The sequence below is a fragment of the Anser brachyrhynchus genome, assembly GCF_964034855.1.
Source record: "Anser brachyrhynchus genome assembly, chromosome: W".
Taxonomy (NCBI): Eukaryota; Metazoa; Chordata; class Aves; order Anseriformes; family Anatidae; genus Anser; species Anser brachyrhynchus.
The window spans coordinates 27,053,491-27,074,514 of NC_137704.1; the positions used below are offsets into that span (position 1 = coordinate 27,053,491).

Genomic DNA, 21,024 nt, shown 5'->3' on the forward strand with positions numbered 1-21,024 from the left:
AGGAAAATCTGTTTCTAATTAGATCAGTTGTGCAAATGAAATAAGTACTGCACTGTGTACTGTGGTGTGAATTCAGACCGTTTTTCAATTGCTTTGGTAAAAGCTTCGTCTTCCCTTTCAGCCTAGGTTGGAAAGAATTAACCTCCCTGGTCAGCCGCGTTCCCGGGCTGTAGTTTGTGTAGGCTGGAAAAGAACGAGAGGCCGCAAGGTGGGAGTTCTGTCCTCAGCGCGAGGGAGATGCAGCAATGAACTTGTGTGAGCTCACTAGCCTTCTTTTCAGTTACTTGTCGAAGTCTTATATTCTTAATCCTACTACTAAAAGAAATTCTTAGTGGTAAAGATTAATATAATCAGTGTTTATAACGAAGAGAAGCAAGGCAACAGGAGCCTACTTTTTCAACATCAATTTTAGTCTTCAACAGATTGCTGGAAAGACAGAAATAAAACTCTGGAATAAGTTATTTTGAATGCTTTTATTACAGAAAGCAAGCTACTTCAAAATTAAACAAAGTTATTCATCAAACAGTGAAAATTCTTTTAAACAAGATATTGGAGGCTGACAGGTGTCCTCCTTGACAAAGGTAAAGCCTAAGTTTTACCGAGTTAACGTTTAAAACAGTTTGTGTATTTTGTTCCAAAAATAACTTTCAGCTTTGAGCTGTTTTTAATTTTATTTCTACTTAATGTCCTGTAAGTAAAGAGCATAGCATATCCACGCGTGTGGATAGGAATATTATTTAAAAGGGATTATGTCAAATCACAATTACTTGTCAAATCACATTTTCCTATTGCTAAATAAAATTTGAAGCGTTATTATTAAAGCTAAGAGTTATATGTTACATTCTACACATATCCCCCCGCTTCTAGTGTAAGTTTTGTGCATTTTAACAGTAATATAATTGTTTTAGTACATCTGCACTGTAAAGACTTCGGGTTACAAATATGATAATCATTTGGATATTTTGTTAATTGCAATCTGCTTCAAGCAGGTTTTTTATTACCAGAAGACAGTTATTTGCTTCAGATTGTATAAAAGTGGAACTAAACGTTAGTGTTGAAATGTTGAGCAGAATCTCCTTCCATGTACTTGCACAGAATCTTGTGCTCTCTCCAAAGATTTGGAAGTGGAGGCTGCTGTAGTTGCTGTATTACTAACACTTCAGTATTTTTAGAAACTCTATCAGAGCGTGCCTGCCAGCACACTGAATTATTATAAACACAAGTGAACTATACTTGTTGGGAAATGATTGCAATATATTTGGTGATGCAGCTTGCAGTTATGTAGCAGTGTTTACTAACACACATCTTTTCAGAATTCAGCAATCCATAATACAGGTTTCTGATCCTGGACAGAACATCTTTTTGAATGTTTGAATTGTGAGATTCACATGGCTTTCATATTTTTCTCTCTCTATTTAAAAAAAAAAAAAAAAAAAACATGCTAATGCCCAAAAGCATTGCTGAAAGTTGTAGATTGCCTTCTTAATCCTGATAGCCAGCATTTCTTTTGCAGTTCAGAAAGCTTCAGATGGCATGTTGTGACCTTTTAATGATTTATTTTTAAAGAATGATATGAAGTGCAACACTGAAATGTCCTTGGACATGAGTTATTTGCATTAGCAGTGTATCTATTTGATATATCTGGTTAAGCACAGGTTGTTGGTATCCTTTTATTTTACAACAAGGGAGGTGTTGTTTTTCTTTTGGAACGTATTTCTCCCTTAAGCAGTAAATATGCTGTATGTGGTGAATTTCTGGCCTTATGGGTCTGCATTAGCATGTCTTACAGAAGCTGTCTGTTGTCCAAAAGTAAGCAATGTGTGTAATTTGCAAAAATTAAGTCTGATGAATGGGATTAACGGATTTATCCATATTTATATACATATATGTATTCTATTATACAAAAATGGGGATTTATAAACTATTTGCTAGAATGTGATCTGCATGATTTGCAATGTTAGCACTGTGCTTTTATCAAACCTGTGAACGCAGTCTGTCGTCATTGTCAAGAGGAGCTCCGGTTTAAGCACACAGGAGGATTTTCTGTCTCAATTTGCTGACTTGGGACTTGGGCCACCTTTGGGAACACAGTTGTGTCAGGGGCCTTGTGTTGCTGCACGAGTCTTCTCAAGCACATCTGAAAAGCCAAAATCTGTTTGAATCCACAACATCCCAGAAGTGGGATTCATCATTTCTTTACGGATAGAACAAAAATTTGCCTGCAGTTCAGTGATTTTAGGCCTTTAGTGTTGGATGAGGAACATTCAATTAACTAGCTTGAGAGCGCTAGCGCTGCAGAACCTGATGGACGAAGAGAACGCCAGCGAAATGGGTGGGAGGCTGAGGAGGTTAGACAGATCTAAGGGCTCCTTGTTTTGTCACAAAGTCGTGTGGCCAGCCAACAGTTCTGTGCTTTTATGTTGGACTTAGTGACAATTTCTGGTAGATCACATTTGACAATTTATTGCATGTTTTCCACCTTACTATGTCAGGTTTTTGTTCGTCTGTGTTCATCTACAGCAGACCTTACCACAAAGGGATCTAAGGTTTTTGTAGGTGTTAGAACCAATGTCCTGTTTTCAGATACTTCCAAAATTTTGTTAAACAAGCCCATTCAGACCTTTATATAAACTATGTCTTTGAGGGAAAGTTGTCCACTGTTGAGGTGCCTTTTTTTTTTTTTTACAGTGCACTCAAAGCATATCTCCTGACTTGTAAAAATCAGTTTGTCATTGGAGCTGCTGGTTTTCAAGTGTTCTACACCAAATGTGTACCAATACGTACATGGAGTTTGTTAGCAGCTGAAAATAAAATAAAATACAAGTTGTAAAGTAAATACAAATAACGTGATATTGAGAGAAAGTTAACTTTCAGGTAGTCTCTTTTGCCACAAAGGAAGTACATATAAATAATAAATTAATCAGTTACAAGGTGTAGGATTGCAATAGATGCTCTACAAGGCATACTAATCAAGCCATAGAGTAACTCTGGAAGGTTTGTTTTATATATGTGTGTGTGTGTGTATATATATATATATTGTTTACAGTACTTATGACATTATCAGCTTTCCCCCTTCACTTCCAGCCTTGCAGAAGGTTCTTTCTGCAGCTCCCGAGGCAGCTGGGAGCTGGTGTGGGAGCAGTGCATTGCTGAGTTGGGACTAGGCTTCTGTCCACGCAGGCTGAGGGAGAACATGACCAAAGATAAATGAGAAATGAGCTGAGCAGAAAAGAGGAGCAGGATTTGCTTCCTGCAAAGAACCACTCATAACCGCTGTAAGCCAAAAGGTTTAGTGAAGATAGCAACAGTATCTGCACCCGATCTTCTAGCAGGTCCAGCTCACTTGTTTTTGTCACATACTGCTTCAATAAGCATGTAAAATTTTGACGGTTTTGTCTGATTTGAAGCTCTGGGGCTAAATCTAGTCCATATTGAAGCTATTAGGAATTCTGCCATTGATTTCAGTATGGCTGAAGCTGCACTCGTGAACTTCCCTTTACCATTTCTTTCTTGCATGTAGCCCTCGTAATTTCAGAGGCTTCAGCTAGATAGCTCTCCCAAGGAACAAAGAAGCTGTGCAGGCTGGCCACGTGGATGTCCTGTCCCTGCCTAGGTGTTACTCTGCGTGCAAACGTGCATCTGCCGGAGTGTGGGATGAAATCCCAAACTGGAATCGCAGTGCAGTAGTTCTGGCCCAAGTCCTGTTCTAGGCATAACAGCAAACGTAATCCTTCTAAAAATGATGAGAAGAGGTAGGGAGTGGAGGTGTAAGATTAGGGGCAGTTACAAGCCTGGCTGAAACCGTGCACCTTGAAAGCAGGGAGCAATCTGGTTGCCATTAGCCAGTCAGCAGAGCTACACCAGAACTTGTATGCTCAGTGACGAGTCCGTGGGTCTCACTTGGCCGTGTATTTCACTCTGTTCTCTACTTACAAATTAATATGCAGATACTTGTAACATCTTCAAAGGTGGTACCAAGTGCTCCCATCCTCAGGATAATGTCTGCCAACTCGTGTAATTACCAATCTTCCCGAGCCATTGGAAGAACTTAAATTTCTCACTTTTTAAAGTAAGCAATTTGTCTTTTGCATTGCTCACATTTTGGCAATGTTCTGCAGATCGTCTACTTTGTTTCCTACTCTCGATAAACCTTTCTGCTTAGAACCATAGGTCATTGCACAAACACTTGTGCAAGTGTTATTGTTCAGCTCTGTGTGTATAAAAATGAAATTCTCTGAACATACTTCTCTGGGGGAAAGATTCAGTAAATGAATGCTTCTGAATGAAGGAAATATGCTGAGGGTGGTCGCTCGCCTCAAAGGACAGCCCGTACTCGATAAAACGTCTGCTTCTACTTGCATAGCGCCTGCGTGAGGGTCAGAGAAAGGCAGCCGTTCTCAGGAGACTGCAGGCCTCGGTGTTTTCCTGATGTTGCTCAGACTGGTAAACCTCTGGAAAGGTACACTGCTGTTTCTTTGGCAGTGAAATATTGATTATATACGTCCTACTTCCTTGTTGAACTGATTTACGTCCCAAAAAAAGGTGTCAGGTTTTTTCCTGCTCCCATGGTGAATGATGTTACGGTTCGCTAAGCACCTCAGAGAAAGGTATTTTAGGATGAATGTTTTGATTCTGAATTTTAGAAAATAGAAGTTGACACCAACTCTGTTTTCACTTTTCTCTCTCAATGTACAGCACTGAAAAAAGGCAAGTAAAAGTTAGGAATATCAGGAATTATAATGAAAGAGTTTAAGACAATTTTCGTTTTGTATGTAATCTGGATCCTGAATATGCTTATGTGAGTCAAATTCTAGGCATAAATATTAATGATATAAATTACATCAATTTAGAAAAAAACTATTCCTTTGAAGTGAAGCTATATACTAGCAATTTCTGAAAGTTTTAGGCAATATATGCGGTATAAAATGTAAAAATAAAAATAATTTTTAGAAAGCTACTATCTGGTGCTTAAAGCCAAAACCAAAGGGTTTTCCAGAAATCAATACATTTGTGGTGACATTATTTAAGATCTGTTGCACATTCTTAATTCACAAGATTAAATGCCTGATCTTAACTGAGCACGTGAAATACAACTTTTTGTTCTTTGCATAGTGGGCTTTGTAGGTCACAATATGGTCGCTGAGTATTGAGAAACCTAATAGTGGTGGTTTAGATGTGGGAAGCTGATGTTAATAGACTTGGTTTTGTCCAATATAACCATATTTTAGTATTTTGGGACTTGCAGCATCCCCCTAATGCAAATATCTCAAGTAAATGCAAACCGTACTTTATACTCACTGGGAAAACTGAAAAATAAAAACTGTGTGTGCAGTGTCTTACTACTGCCGTCCCCACAGAAAACCTTGCAGTGGTTTTATCTTAAAGAATTAGCGTTGTGTTATGCTATTTTTTTCATATTTAGTTTTCTCTTAAGAGAAATAAAAATAAATGGGGTGGAGAAGGGTTAACACAGAGAAGCTGCTTGTTTTCCCTGTATAAACTTGTAAATACTGTGAATTTTTATCAATTGATTGCCCAAATTTTCAGGCTCTATCTGTACACAGAAGCAAAATATTTTAACTTCCTGTTAAATAGATGCATCTTTATCCCACAGTAGGACCAGATAGCTTTGGAGTTTAACAATACAGCTAAACTTTTCCTGATACTAAAAAACTGGTGTTATTTCAATACGCAGTTCGTTACTTATTTAGAATTAGGGCAGGGAAAACTTCATAACCTTACCTTAAACGCTTCCTCTCTCCTGCCCCGATAGCCTGTGGGAATAGGGGAGGCAGTTTAACCCTGGGGTACGCAGCCAGGCAGCTCTCCATTTCCAGCGGTGCGAGGGAGAGCCACGGCTCCCGAAGCGCAGGAGGTGCCGAGGCGGTGCGTGGCGTGCACAAAGCACGCTCAGTCGCTGGGAGCTGGTGTGATCTGCTCTCTGCAAATGAGCTTAAAACACTTGCTGCTTTATTTTTTTACATCTGTTTTGGCCAGCGTGTGTTTGTTCTGTGACCTGTCGCTCTGCCCTGATGCCGCTCACAAAAAAAGCTAATAAACGGTTGGGAATCTGGGAGGTGAGGAGCAGCAACCTGTGGGGGAGGAAGCAGTAACCGGCGAGTCGAAGCCCTGCTGTTCAGGCAGCAGTTCGGCGTGAACTCCCTCTCCCGTCCCCAGACTGCTGAGCTGTCTGCCTGCTTTTCGGATTTGTTGTTGTCTTGAGCAGTGAATCACAGCAGTGCTCGCCTGGGCAGGTGACATCAGTTGGATTTCTTGTGCCGGATGCCAGCCAAAACAGATGCGGGAAGAGGAGGGAGAAAAGAATTCGGAGTCTTCAGTTTGCAGCGCCAGCTCCATTCTCCATGGAGCTGATGTGTGTGTTTTCCTTGCGCCGTGTGCCCTTCCACAGCCAATGCTGTCTCCTTCTCTCAAGTTTCTGAGAGCTCGGAGCTGGAGAGCACTCTTTGCTGCCTTTTGTTAGGTTCCTGAATTTTACGGGAATTAGCATTTCTGACCAAACATTTGCAGCAAATATTTCTGCAGTTTCTGCCCTTCCTGTTTTTTCTTCTTTTTTCTTTTTTTTGGTTTTGCTATAATCAAAAGTAAATATGTAAGCATCCACTCACTGTGCAGGATACAAACAAAATAGATTGGTCACTGGTTTAAAAAAGTAATGCACTGTACAAAATCTTACTTACGTTCTTTAATTTTCACACAGAGAAATTGTATCACCAGTTACACTGCTGTTTGACTGCAACCTAAGTGAGTAGTTACCCACCGTAAAGACCTTACAGGAAATATTTTTGACCGAGCTACATGAACTTGTAACTATGTTTTTCTTAAAGAATTAAATAAACCAAAGTCACCTCATCACAGGGCACTTTTCCAATCTCTCTCTGGTCAGTGCATGGCAGTTTCTCCTCAGTGCCCGAAGAAACAGCAGGTATTTTGTGTTCTTGGGTCCGATACACGTGGCATTTAGAATTCTTACAAGGTATGTGCTGCATTTCCTCTTAACGTTAGGAAAATCATTAAAGCAAAAACATTACTTCAAATACTGCCAAGTGTAATGCCTTCTCGAACATAAGCACTACTGGGATCAGACTGTTGAAAGAACTTACTTAGTAGCTTTGGAAAATTTTGCCTGAATAAATGTCAGCATGCTTTCTGTGATGCCGTTACTGCTATCTCATTTCTCTGCCTCCTGATACTTTCACCTTTTTTTCGTTGTCGTTGTTCTCTTTTGTTTAACCTCAGTCTACGATTCTTCCATCAGCCGCATACCTAAAGGACTGCATCATGGTCCAAGATAAACATGTTGATGGCTACTAATGTAATATAACGGAATACTTGGAGAAGGTGCTTAATGTGACTTCTGATCCCTTTCATCCCTGGCAATTTATAGGACACTCACACATCATTCAGGAGGAACAGGGTTTTGAAAATGTCGCTGGAGCTCTCGTATGCAGTCTTTAAACAAAAGCCTGATTCTACGATCTTACTGGGGCTGGTTTAAATTTCAGTTTTCTAGAACGTTGCTACTGACGATGCACCTTCAGCTTCTCCAGAATAAAAGGCGACTGAGCTTTGTGGTGGAGGAGCTGTGACTCCAGTAGCTGGACATAACAGATCGGCTCTCAGTGGGAGTCGTGGCTTGTATAAATGTTAGTTGTTTGTCTGCCCCTACAGCTAAGTGTTTTTTAAGAGTTCACGAGGGGTCAGATAAACATTTAGTGGCTTTCAAAACCTGCCTCTGGTCATTTGAGTATGTTGTGTTACGTGGTCAGGTTACAGCGGATTTCAAAGCACTGTGGGGATTACTGGTCTTTCATACTGCCTTGAACTGTTTATAGTGGCTTTATGCCCAAGTCTATAGCATGCTTAAAGAGAGCACAAAATAGCAGGAATGAGTCTGTCTGTTGAATGGAAAACTGGGGCCTTTATATCTCCTTTAGACATGTATTGTTATATTGTACTGCTACTTTGAGGTTGGTACACAGTAGTGCACATATTCAGGAAAACACGTTCAGGAACGGTACTCGGTAATAAAGGAATCCTACATCAGCACAACGAAAGGAGTCCCGTGTATGACGGGTGACTGAAAGTATGGTTATTTGTGAAGAGCTGGTTTTGCACTACTGAAACGATTCTTTTGCCACAGATCCCTACTTGCACATTACTTTTATTAATAGGGAGCAAGTCAGCAAATGACGGAAGAAGAGCTGCAGAGTGAAAAATCAATGGTTAGAAAATGTACAAAGTATGCCATCTTGCTTGTTTACAGGATATATATATACACATTATGCCTTATGGAAATGATGTCCAACTAATCCTTCTATTTTCTGAGCTCCTTATTAAAATAGCCGTTCTATTCTTGATGGATTTAAGAGAGAAATATTTCTAAAATAGAAGAGAAAATATTTGAGATGATTAATTATGACTTACGGATTTTTTCAATTTTGTCCACGTTCAGTTCCCATAGAAGTAAAGTATTCTTAGTGTTTTTCAAAGGCAGCTGCATTCCAACATGCTCTAAACCTATCATCGGCTTCCTCCTGTCAAACCTTAGTGTACAGTCAAGACAATATAGGAAAAAAAAAAAAGACCGCTGTCATACTTTTCAGCTGTTTTTTCCAAGATTAAGCAGAAAAAGCTAAAATTTCAGGAGGAGGTTATGTTGATTTTTAACTTTATTTGCTATCCTGTTGGCAATCTTTCAGCATGGTTGCAAGGGTTATACATACGTGTTGCTTCCTGAGCTCTTAGATCTCAATTGCTGCAGTTGTCCAGGATGTGTTACAGGGTTATAAACAGTGGAATACGTTGTAGTGGGAACATGAATCCCTCCAGCACACTAGGGCATTTATACTCTTACAATGTTTGGCTTTTCTGTGGCTTATATTTCTTAAGTGCTTTCTGCCAAGAAAGTACATGCATGCCAAAAAAAATTGGTCATGGAAGGACAGGTGTATGCTGAAACCCAAAAGGCTGGCTAGAAGGCGAGACTCTTATTGATAAGGAAAAGAAACAGAAAGGGAAAAGTAGGACTTCTTAAGCAAAAGGTAGAATAAGTAGATTAGCGAAGAGGGGAAAAGGAGTGGTAATAGAAAAACGAGGAAAGGTAAAAGATCTGTGCCATTTGAATGGTTCGTATTGTCTGCAACACAAGGCGGTATTAATGAACAATTTGCCAGCTAATTATACTCTTTATAATCGGCTTAATCTGTGCACCACTGCAGGGTTCCCCAGGCCTGCCTCTCTTGATTACCATTATTAGCAGTTCCCAGCTACAGTCATACTTCATTTCAGAAATCCCCTCACTGTGGCTCTGTGAATTACTGGTTTCTGAAGGGGAGCTATGTGAGCAGCAGTCCTTCACAGTGAATAATCTTGAAAGGAAAAAATACAAACGTTTGCTAGAACACAAGGGGTGAGTAAATAAAATAGGCAGTTCTATGGGGATGATCACAGAATTCTTGTCTCGAGAGTGCCAAGTCCTGCATTTATGCCAGCTAACTTTAGGCACCTAGCTGATAGAGAAATGCAGTCGTTGGAGGCTTTTGTTTGTCATCGTTAGAGGTCTGCCCAGATGAAAAAGTTCATTAATCCAACTGAGCTGCTTCTCCTTGCTGACAGAGGGAGCTGAAGGCAGCTGCCCTTCTGTGCTGGACATCCATCAGCTGGAATGAAACATGACCTGGGTTCTCGTTCTTCTAGATCTTTGGCAGTCTGCATACCTGAAAGAAAAAAAGCGTTTCCCTGGCCCTTAATTGGAGCACATTGCAATCCCCAGTTGTGGGATCTGATACTTTGTATTTTATTGTATTTTACACACTTCTGTGAAATCCCATAACTGTTTAGCCTTTTTTCTTCACATAGCAGAAGTTGTTGGTGTTTTCTGTGTCCTATACTACATTTGTTCACCATCACTTTTCTGCAGTATAGCTTGGAACTTCAGGGTCACGGTGCTTGTGCATTACTAGTTGTAAGGTGAGGAATGCCTATGGGTCGAGCATGTGTGGTGTGTGCTGCACGAGAGCTGTGTGCTGAGGTAGGCTTCCATGCATCCCCTCCCAGGCAAGAAGCAATAAAAAAAGAGTCTGAGCAAATGAAGAATTTTGGGGCCTCTGAGGAAAGCTCCAAGCAGTGAAGTCCAGTTGTTTGGGCTTTGGAGAGACACCAGCATCTCTTCCTTGTAACAACCCTTCTGCTGTAAACCTGGCTGGATTTTGCTCTGACTTTACCAAAGTTAGCTTCCTATCTAAAATGTAATTGTTTTCTAAATCCAGTACTTTTTTTTTAATACACAAGAATATAGAATTTGAACACTTCTGTTGGATATGAGGGATTGTGACTCCCTACTGAATCCTGTGCAGTCTCAAACATGCACAGTGTGAAAAATGTTTTGGTCCCTACTCCCTGTACCAGTGGCAATACATATTTAATTTCAAGAGGACGACACACATACAACTTTAGTGGCTCTAAAAAATTGTCCTGAGTGACCCAATCCTTTTTGCTCTTACAGTGTTAATGGATAGAACGGTGGTAAATTGCTGAGTTATAGTGAAGTTTCATAATAAGATGACTTCATTTTTGTCCTGGTGTTTTTTTTCATTTGTTCCTTCATTTTTTTTATGGAACGAGGGACAGGAACTGTCCTAACGCATTCAGTTTGCTTGAGACTTTCTGACTATCCTTCCCCTTACGCACAGCGACTCTGCTTCTATTTCCTCAGCCCTCTCCCGGCTCAGGCCTGTGCTGAGCATCTCTCAGGCATGGGCTCTGCTCGCGCCGACCCGCAGCGCTGCCTCTTCCCGGAGGCTGCTCGCAGGCAGCGGCGCTGCCAGCACCGGGTACCACCGGGTGCCCCTCGGCTCGCGTACTGCAGGGAGGGAGAGCTCTGGGTAGCTGGGAGCCCTCGTAGAGGGAGGCGGCAGGAGCCTGCTTCCAGCACTCCTCTGTCATATGCTTAATTACAGGAGGGATCTAACGAGGAAGCTGTTTTAGTGTAATGAAGAACAAATCTTTAACTTGCTGTCTTTCCTCTGGCATTGTCCAGAGTTTGGGGGTGGGTGTTACTCATATTTCAGTAACGCATTGGATTTTGGTGTAAGTGCTTGATGGCTTTGAGTATGTTTAAATAAGCAGTGGCAACAGAAGCCAAATATTTTAAAATTTAAATAATTTATGCTTATGTACTACAGCTTACTTAATCCATTTTAGTAAGGATCTAGTTGTCACGGTTGTCCGTGCTCGCTAGGAAATAGACTTTTCTTGCTCAGCTGTGACTGTTAGGGAGCACTGCTGCCTCATCTCTGAAACTGCAACTTTAACTGTGTCTTTTATTTCTAGCTTAATCTGTGAAGGGCCTCTGTCTGGGTGTTACACACTTTTATCTTGCTAGAGATAAGACTCAGCCTTGAGCAGGCATGCCCAAGTGCGTGAAATATCCTGGGAACCGATTGTGCGATTGTGCGGTGTCTTCTCGTTAACTATTCCTAATGGGTGGAAGCGATACCAGAGGGGTTACAGTAATGAAGTCGTAATGTGATAGATCTGGCTGAATGAGAATAAATTCATTCTGATGTGCAGCAGTATTCCAGGGGGTATCATTAGTATATGCAGGATAATACATAGAAACCTACTGGTTGGCCCTGTGTTTTTTAATGTACTGTTTCCCAGTAACTCCTTAAAAACCCAATCTGTAATTTAAAGGCATCATTCAGATCATTGTGTTGCCACAACAGACAGGAGTTTGCAGTGAGAAAGAAAATATTATGGAAACTAAAATATAACTAACTGAAATGGCTGTTCTAGTATTAAATTTGTGAAAGTGCTGTTAGAGGAACAGTAAATGTTCTTTTATTACTGCACAAATGAGTGTCAAGATAATTGTTTAGGAAATGAATTGAAGTTTTGGTCTTTTTGCAGTACATTAGCTTTAAGACAGGTTTGGAATAGGAAAAAGCATAGCCACTAGAATGCATTCTGTTTTTTTCTGTGGTTCATTTTATGCATTACAGTATTGTATGCTTTGAACACAAACAGTGAACTATATTATTGTTAGGTAGTAAATTCTGACTCCAAATCAAAATTTCATGTAAACTCTTTTTCAACAGAGCTATTTAAAAATAAATAAAAAATAAACAGTGCATTCAAATTCAACAACAAAACTTAAGTCTGCAATGTAAAATATTGTTTCCTGAACCACTTTGCAATGTAGAAAGTATTACTGAAAATGTCTTCACATTTTTAAAGATGCTGAACGTTTTATGCTACAAAAGATATAGTGCAAAAAAGAATTAGATTAAAAACAAAAAATGCACTTTTCAGGTGTTAGGTGAAAAATGGAGGATAGTATTGCGTACTTAAAGAATCTGACAGAAGCACCTAAATGCCTTTCCAAATGTGAAAGCAGTTGGTTAGAAGTGATGTGCCTACTGCTCTGTGGTGGTTGTGCTTTTAAGAACACTAAGTTTAGATTTCTGAATTTTGTCAACATTTTGTTGACAAAACTATTTTGTCAACATTTGAATACAGTTTAAAATGCCACCTTCTAAATCAGAAGTTCTAATTATTTCAGTAATAATAGATTATAATTCTAATCTAATTATTTCCGCATTAAATATTCCCTCTCTTAATTTTAGTTCTTTCTTTGTCATGTCTTAAATTCAAGAAATAAAGCATGAGCTACTTCTGTATGTAAAAAGTGTGGACTTAGTTTTGCAATGTATTTTTAATAAATGCTTGGTACAGGAACAATTTTTACAAGTAAAGTCTTCTGTTTCCTACAAAATGTAGAGTCAGTGACTGGTTTTCTTTTAGGCTATTTTTGTCATTATTGTGGTAGCAAGGAGAGATTGAAAATAGGGTTAGACAAATCATCTCGTTTGACTGGTACATGAGTTTTCCTCCTTAATCGAAACCACAGTTTACGATTCTGCACTACACGTGCATACTGCGCTTACAGCAGAGCCTCACCAAGGCAGCGAGCTGAGGCTCTGCCAGCAGGACTGCTCCTGCTCCCCAGCCCTCTCCAAAGGCAAGAACCCCGAGCCCTGCCACCTCGAGCGCGTCTATGCCAGCACACATCATCTGGGCAAGGAGTGGGAGGAAAAGGGAGCTCCGTGCCCAGGCAGAGGTATGACACTGTGGGAGTCACAGCAGTGCGGTGGGAGAACAGCGGATGGCTATGAACTCCTTCAGAAATATGGGAAGGGAAGAAGAGGAGCTAGAGTCGCACTTCGTGTACAAGCGAAGTTTGAGCATGTGAAGGTGAGCGATGGAGACCACAGGTTCCGTTGAATGGATAGAAAGAGGACCTGGAAACTACAGGCCCATTAGTCTGACCTGGGTCCTGGGAAAGTACGGGAACGAGTCTGCCTGGAGACCGTTCCAAGCCAAATGAAGCTGGAGATCGGGAAAAGCCAGCAGAGGCTACCAAAGGCAAGTCAGGCCTGACTTAACTGGATCTCCTGCAAAAATGTAATACTTTTCTACAAAAAAGTAGAAAACCAGTGCTGTTTTTGTTCCTGAAGTGACAAAAGCAGGACTTCGCTTCATTGTTACAACACTGTGTAATGTATTTAGTTTGCTAATTGAGGTGAAAAGAGCTCTCTGTCCAGGTAAAATATGTAATTTTGTGTAGTTTTATCTAAAGCTACTAGGTATTTTCTGCTCTTGAGTTGTTTTTTCACTTTTGGTATGTGCAACTCTATTGTATTTATGCTGTAGTGCTATAGAGGTGAGTGTCTTTAAAACTCTGGGAAGGGTTTCAGTGACACTTGGCAGTGATATATCTCAAGTGCAGGGCCTAAGTAATGCATAAGTAAAATTTGCTTAATTCTTGCTTAATTTTATACTGTTTTATAATAATTTGGCAGCTGAATTTGCTCAGTTGCGATAATCGTCTCTTCATGACCTCACTTTTTTCGTCACTGGTTCAGTTTACTTTGCCAGGTTCTCCTGGCTTAAACCACATCATTAGCTGCTGACTTGTAGAAAACACCAGCTTAAAGCTCGATTGTATCTCCCCAGCGCGTCATGTACTTCTGCACCTTGAGGGGGTGATTTATGCTGACATACTGATCATTCTTTGCGACTAAGGCTGCCAGTGTTAAAATTGTCCCCTAATGATAATAGCCCCTCAGCCTTGTTTGGTTACACGCCAGGGCACGTCACGGTGGTGCGCTGCATTACCGAGTCCCTCACCAGGAGCTCCTGGCGTTAGACATGAAAGAAAGATGAGAAAACACCAGAAGATAAAGGTCTGACCCATAGGCCTTTCACCAAACACGTGAGAACTGACTGTACAATAGAAATCATCTTGGCTTTTCATGTAGCCCTCTGCTTGCAGCTTGTAGGTCTTGCGTTCACGTTCTTCCTCTGCAACCCCCTTAAGGCGGATGAGTACTGTGCAGAAGTGCGAATATACAGTTCTGCCTTCTTGTCCCTGCGTTCGCCTCTCCAGCCCATGCACTTCTAAGGGAGAGCTTGATCTCAGCTCGGTTCACTGCCACACAGCCTTTCTCATGGCCTGGCCCTGGAAGCGTATTCATCACATCAGTGCCTGCACAGGTTTCCCCTACCTGCCCATGTTGTGATCCATAATCACTGAATTATGTTCACATGAGCGTCCTTCACACAGCTGTGCCTGTCACGTTAGGTGTCACCCTGCTAGTATGTCAGTGATTTGAAAAGACTGGAAATAACATAACTTTCATCTATTTAGAATAGAATTTAAAGATAACATGGGCTCTGCAACTCATCAGTCTGTTTGTGCCATCGAAGTTACTACAAGGGTTGTGTCACCCAGCTCTGAAATCAAGCAATATCAGGACTGGAATGTGGTATCTGCTGAAACAGTGCACAGAAATAGTACACAACAATTTTTAAGTGGGGAAGCTGGGAACACCATGATTAACTGAAAATGCCAAGGCAATTGTAGGTGGGTGGAGTGTTTCTATCCAGTGCGGATTTGGCTAGAGAACCAAAAGATCTCTGAACTTCTGTGGGATTGTTGATAACCACAGCTGATCAGGACTCACCTCCACATCACGGATGAGCGTCAACGTAAAGCAACACGGATTCTGCTGTATCTTTCAATTTTATTTTTTCTTCTTTTTACGTCTTCCCCATTTCTGTCCACTACTTAAACTTCACGTACAGATGATGAGATCTCTGTAGTGGTCTGCAGGTGTTGCTAGTTCCCAGGCAGAGGCAATGAATGGCATGGTTTCACAAGAGCATTCAGTGGGAACCTCTTCGTGAGCTTTCCCAACACACGTCTGTCCTGGCCCTACGGCTCGAGTTCCTACCTCCTCAGTCATTCCAGTGAAATTATTTATAGAGTCACATAGCAAACTAGATCAGGCAATTAATGTTCTGCCCTGCCCTCCCTAATGAGATCATCTGTGTTAGTGAGCAGCAGGTCCTGTAAAGAGCCTCCTCTGGTTGGAGCATCTGTCACCTGGCTGAAGAAATTGTCCTCAACGTCAGGCATCTTCCACTCGATGCCTTCTCTGACAGCATGATAAAAGTATCTTTACGTTTGCTCAAGTGGTGTTTCAAAGAGAATTTCCATGCAGTTATTTCTTCCTAGTGTTAAATACTTATCTGCTTCGTATTTGGACAGTAAAGAACATTTTCCATGTGCACGAGCTACGTTTTTCCTGAATGAAAAGCTGCATAAACAGATCTAGAAATAGGTATGCATAGTTTTTTTTCTGATTAGTTGTTATTGGAGTAATTGTATTGAAGTGGGATGTTGAACATACTTGTTATTTACCAATAGTAAGGGAGAACCATGTTAGTGCTCTAAAAGCAATGCCTGTTACCAGTTATTTCTGGTAGCTGATAAGAAGATTAATGATCAAAACTCCATAAAAATATGTTAGCTGTTTTTACTTAAATTCGGAAGAGACAGGCTCCTTGGTGCAGGCACTCTTTTTGCATTGCTGCATGAGCTTATGGCACAGCAGCATGTGTCCATGCTTTGGGGATCGTAGGACTTCATGCTCTTTGTGGCAGAAACAGCATTTTTGTTATGTTATCATATAAAAAATGAATTTTAATACTAAATGTAATGCTTTGCTATGAAAAATATGTAAACTTGGCTTCAAAGCAGCAGCATGCACTTCCTGGAATTCTGTGCATAGTGTGGTTATAAATAAGCAGCAGGTTATTTGGGATTCACTAGGGCTGATATCTGGTATCATTAACAGTATCTGGCAGAAATTGTTTTCCCTGACAGACAGTTGATTTTTGATTAATGCAATATGCTTTGTTATAAAAACCAGTATCTTAGAAGATTAATGAATACCAAGCATAAATCCAGCATGGCGACTGGCTCACAAAGCAAATACGTATACGCTATTTAATTACTTTATATCTCATCTCTTGCCAAAATTTCATTCCTTTGGAAGCATCATATTCAACAGTCAAATCTACATCAAAATGCTGGAAGCCATCATTTTTAAACAGGACAAAAAATGGTGGTAGGCATAGGTTGCAAATATAGGGTTTAATTCTGGCTTTAAAATAGATTGATTTGAAAGGGAATTATTTTTAATTTGTGCATGAGTGCATAGCACTGGAAACGTTGTATATTTGTATTCAATTAAATACACTTTTACAGTCTTTAAGAAAGTATTCTCTTCATTGTCCAAGTTGTTAATAAGCTGCAAGAATTGGTGTTTTCTGCTTCATTGCTACTGTTTTACGAACTTATCGTTACCTTACGTACAGTGTCCTTGCGTAGGGCTCGGCCTCCCCACAGCGGGGATCTTGCCCCGGCTTCTCCAGGCTAATTAGACCTGTCTCACGGGAGCGTGTGCTTTGTTCGGCGTGCCGTCCCGTGGGACAGCGCTCCAGCACGTTCCGGGTACTTCGCGACACCAGCGAGCTCCTGGGACACATGGTATTTCGAGGTGGTGCAGCACCAAGGGGCAGAAGGGAATGTCTCCGTGCAGTGCCTACCTGTGCCGCCTGTGTTCTCCTTGGATTTATTTCTGTGTTGCCCTCTGTTACTTACCAACAGGGGAGACTGTCAGATCCACGTGTATGCGATTCAAGCAGGGAGGTGGTCTGCATTTCTGGTTTGCGTATGGGATGGGTACGGGATGGAATTTACCTGACAGTTTTTGAAGAAAAATGGCCCCTGAGATTTAGTTGAATTTACAGCTTTGTCTGCTCTTTGGGTGAAACTGTTAATTGTAAAAACTAGTGATTTGTGAAAAAACGCTGAATTAGTTTTGAGGTGTCTCTAAAGGATAAAGCAATGCCTGAGCAGTGCTTTAAAGACACAAAGTTTTTAAAGAAATCACAGTCCAGTCAGCATGCAAATATTTTCCACTGAACAATTACATCTGCTGCTCTTGAATATATTGATTGAACAGACGTTACTGTTTTGTGAGAAAATTGTTGAGAGCTATTTCTTTCTAGGTTTTATTGAAGCGTGAAGTGAATGATAACAGAGCATGTTCTCCCTCTCAAAGTTTATCCTTAGTTTGTCCACCTCTGCTACTATGTCACGTTCCTTTCCTTCTGTCACCCCTTGTAAGGGTGTTGCTGGAAGGGCACTGAGAAACCTTGTGGGAATTTCTGCGCTGTCTAAAGCAGCAGGTGTGAATGGGTGACTTGGCCGCTGCATATGGTCCAGTCTGAGCGTCTTCAAGCATCGCTGAGCGTTGGAAAGATGAGATAGATAACATGAACCTTGAGACCTGGAAATTTTCAGGTGGTTGCTGGCGGTGCTTGCTCCAAAGCCAACCTGCACCGTGGTGTGGTGGGCCGGGAGGCCTTCCTTGCCTTTCCCGGAGGCCAGCTCCCACCGCTGCCTCCCAGCAGTGCCTCCGGGCTGCTCGCTCCGAGACACGGCACCGGTCGAGCTGGCAGCAAAGAGCATTGTCACGTTTTGGGTGGTTTTTGACTTCTGTTTAAGTAGATACGGAAAATAGCGGTCGTCGTCTGCATACAGACATAGCTGTGCATGAGTCATCTTGTGGCGGCACGGTGTGGCCCGAACGCCGGCGTAGCCGCATCCACAAGCCAGGCCTGAAGTGCCGCACGAGTGGTCAGCTGGGTGAGTGGGAGAGGCAGGAGTTCCCAAAGGGCTGCCTCTGAGAGCACGTAACTGTTCCTTGCAACGTCAGCGTTCTTAGTCACTGGAACAGCAGCGTTTCTACTTTTTTTTTTTTTTTTTTTTTACTTTGTTTTCTCTTTGATAAAATGATAAATTCTTATTTGGGGAAAAACGTTTACAACTCATGCAGTTCTATCTTCACTGATTGGATGTCAGGTTCCCCCTCCCGTACCCATTAGATGTGGATATAATGTTTTCCTTAAAGTACAAGTCAAAAAGTCACCAAGCTTTGACATGAACGTTTCAACTACATGATGAACTGTAATTTCACTCTGCTTTTTCAAATGTGGATGGAGACTGTAATTCATGCAAAGAGTGGATTATTATTTTGTGCTTTGAATTATACATGAGTTGGCACAGAAAACATTTGAATTTCATCAGTGTTTAATGTAGACACTGTAGACTAAGAAGGCATTTCGGAGTGTCACAAAAAGTGCTCTGCTGAAATAGGTTAATTGTAACCACTGATATAGTGCAGCAATAAAGGGGTAGAAACCAGTAATTGCTAAAATAATGGTACTAAACCGCCTTTATTCTTGGTTCCTTGTCCTTGGATTACTGTTTATAATTTTTTGCTTTTCTGATGTAAAAATTTTAGGAGTAAAATGACTTCTTTTTCTGTTTTTTTTTTCTTCTTCTATCTGACAGACTAGAGACGACTTCCTGGGTCAGGTGGATGTGCCACTTAGTCACCTTCCGGTAAGCAGTGCTTTTGTCTCAGTGTGCTCTCTTTGTCATCACCAGATATGTAAACTTGAATTTGTTTTTATTTTTATTTTTGTAGTTGAATGGGTTAACATAGGAACGATGGAAGTTATTGAAAAACATTTACATCAAATTAAAGTGTCATGAGTACTGAGTACTCATGGAGCATGAGCATTATTTTTGCCTGAATTTGACCCCTTGCTATTGATGGATGTTATCGTGTGAGGAAAATGGCTTTGCAGTGACTTTCACAATGATGCTTATTTGGATATGTCTGTTATGGTTGATCTTGAGTCATAACTGTTGTTGTTGGCTTATAAACTGTAATAGGTGAAGAATATGATGGAAGAATCAAAATGTATTCTGATGAAAAAAGCATTATTCCCTTCCCTAGCACTTTAGCAGTATTTTTTAGTATTATTGTGTCCATATTTGTGTGTATACTTCCATTTATACGCATGCATGTGCACAGACATCCTCTCTCAAAGCAGCAGATACACAACTGTAGAGAGAGTCCTCCAGTGTGAAGCTGCATGTGCACTGCAGACATGGTGCTCCGAAGCAGAAAATGATGAGGGACATATTAGTGCGTGTCTATTTTGCAATCAGGTAGTATTTTACAGTTCCTTTTTAGTAAACATTATTTTAGTAATTAAAAATCATCAGGAAGAGTTGAGATAGAGCTAGAGGCATGTCACAGGCTGTGAGCTTTTTCGAGGAATTAGCAGCTTTCTGCTTTCCTTTGGCATTCTGTAGGAAGATGACAGCCCTACTGCCCTCTCCCCAGGGACTTGCCTTGCACATGAGCACGCATCTCACTTTCTAGCTCTTGTTTAAACAGTGGAATGCTAAACTTACTCTTTCAAATTATTTTTAAGTCTTCTGCCGTCTTTAAATAGAAAATGCAAATTGTCTGGTTGAGCTCCTTTGCTGCCATTGAAGAATATATTCCATTATCTAAAACGAGAAAATGTTGTAGTCCAGAACTCCCCGCTTCCTTCCATTGAGGCTCACTACAAAGTGAATGTGAGTCCTGTACAAAATCCTTCCTCACTCTCCATATTTGCAGATAATTTGTTTAGCTCCAGAAGCAACTTCTTTTCTCTCCAAAATTTCTCCTGGAAAACTTGTGATACGCATCTGAGAACTGTCATTCGTTCTGTTTCTGGCTCTAACATAGCAGTGTCTCCCATGGGCTGTTCTCACACTCTGTGTCAGTTACTTACATTGTGCTCATCAAGGTGTGCGCACTAATTTGATGCTCAGGGAAACATACTATGATTCTTTATATTCTAATCAATGTTTTCCTCATTCATCCTTCCAGTATGCTCCATGAGAGATCATGAAGCAATTATTAACAAATATTTTCTTTCTCATTCTAACTGTGCTGGTGATTTGTTTGGCAAAATCCTGGTTTTCTCTGGCACTATCTAATTGCTATCTGCAATATTTGGTTAAACTACACAGCTTCTTTTTTAATGCACATTGCATACAGATGAGAGTACTAAAAAGCAATACCTCTCAATTGTGCATTTTTTAAAGTCCTTGATTTGATTATAATCTACTATCTCACTGAGAAAATGGGAAGTCTGTCTCACACCGATTAAGTGGAAACTTAATGCAGGAAATGCCTTGCAGGATAAGAGTTCATTCAGTGAAAGACTGTGTGGCATTTGATATAAAATCTGAGATCATGAGTTAGGCTTCATTTTTAAGTTATTATTTATTGACTTTGAAATACCACAGACAATAAAGCTTTTACTGATTAGTAATCTGGGAGGCAGGTTATTCTGTGTTTATAAAGGCTTAGTAGAGGAATGGGACCCAAAAAGCATTGTTGTTTGTAAGGATAGGGCTGGAAAGGGATTTCTAGATGTACCACCATTTTTTTTTTAGTAGGTGGCAGAAAGGAGCAACATCCCTGCTAACTTGGTGCTCATTTTGAGAAAGTTTCATGGTAATCCAAGGTACTAGATCTCAGGTCTTCATTGGAGCATGTATGGTAATGTGCTTACTTTCTCAGTGTAACACAGCTCATGCTTCCAATCAGTCAGCCCCAATGGTACAACAGGTTAATGTACCCCAAACAGTCCAAAGATTAAATATGTATATTGGCCTCTGGTTCTTTTATTTACCTTCTCATTTTTAAATCTCTAGTTTTGTACCTATAAGGTGCC

At 40.7% G+C, this 21,024-nt stretch overlaps 1 protein-coding gene across 23 annotated transcripts in view; it reads left to right on the top strand.

Moving 5' to 3' along the window:
- The window catches only part of NEDD4L (NEDD4 like E3 ubiquitin protein ligase), a 149,927-nt gene that overhangs the window by 86,765 nt on the left and 42,138 nt on the right, over positions 1-21,024 (top strand). For all 23 annotated transcript variants that reach the window (XM_080571932.1, XM_080571931.1, XM_080571934.1 and 20 more), the window contains one exon: positions 18,791-18,841. In XM_080571932.1, the coding sequence (XP_080428058.1) occupies positions 18,791-18,841 (51 nt within the window). The remainder of the gene's footprint in view (positions 1-18,790; positions 18,842-21,024) is intronic.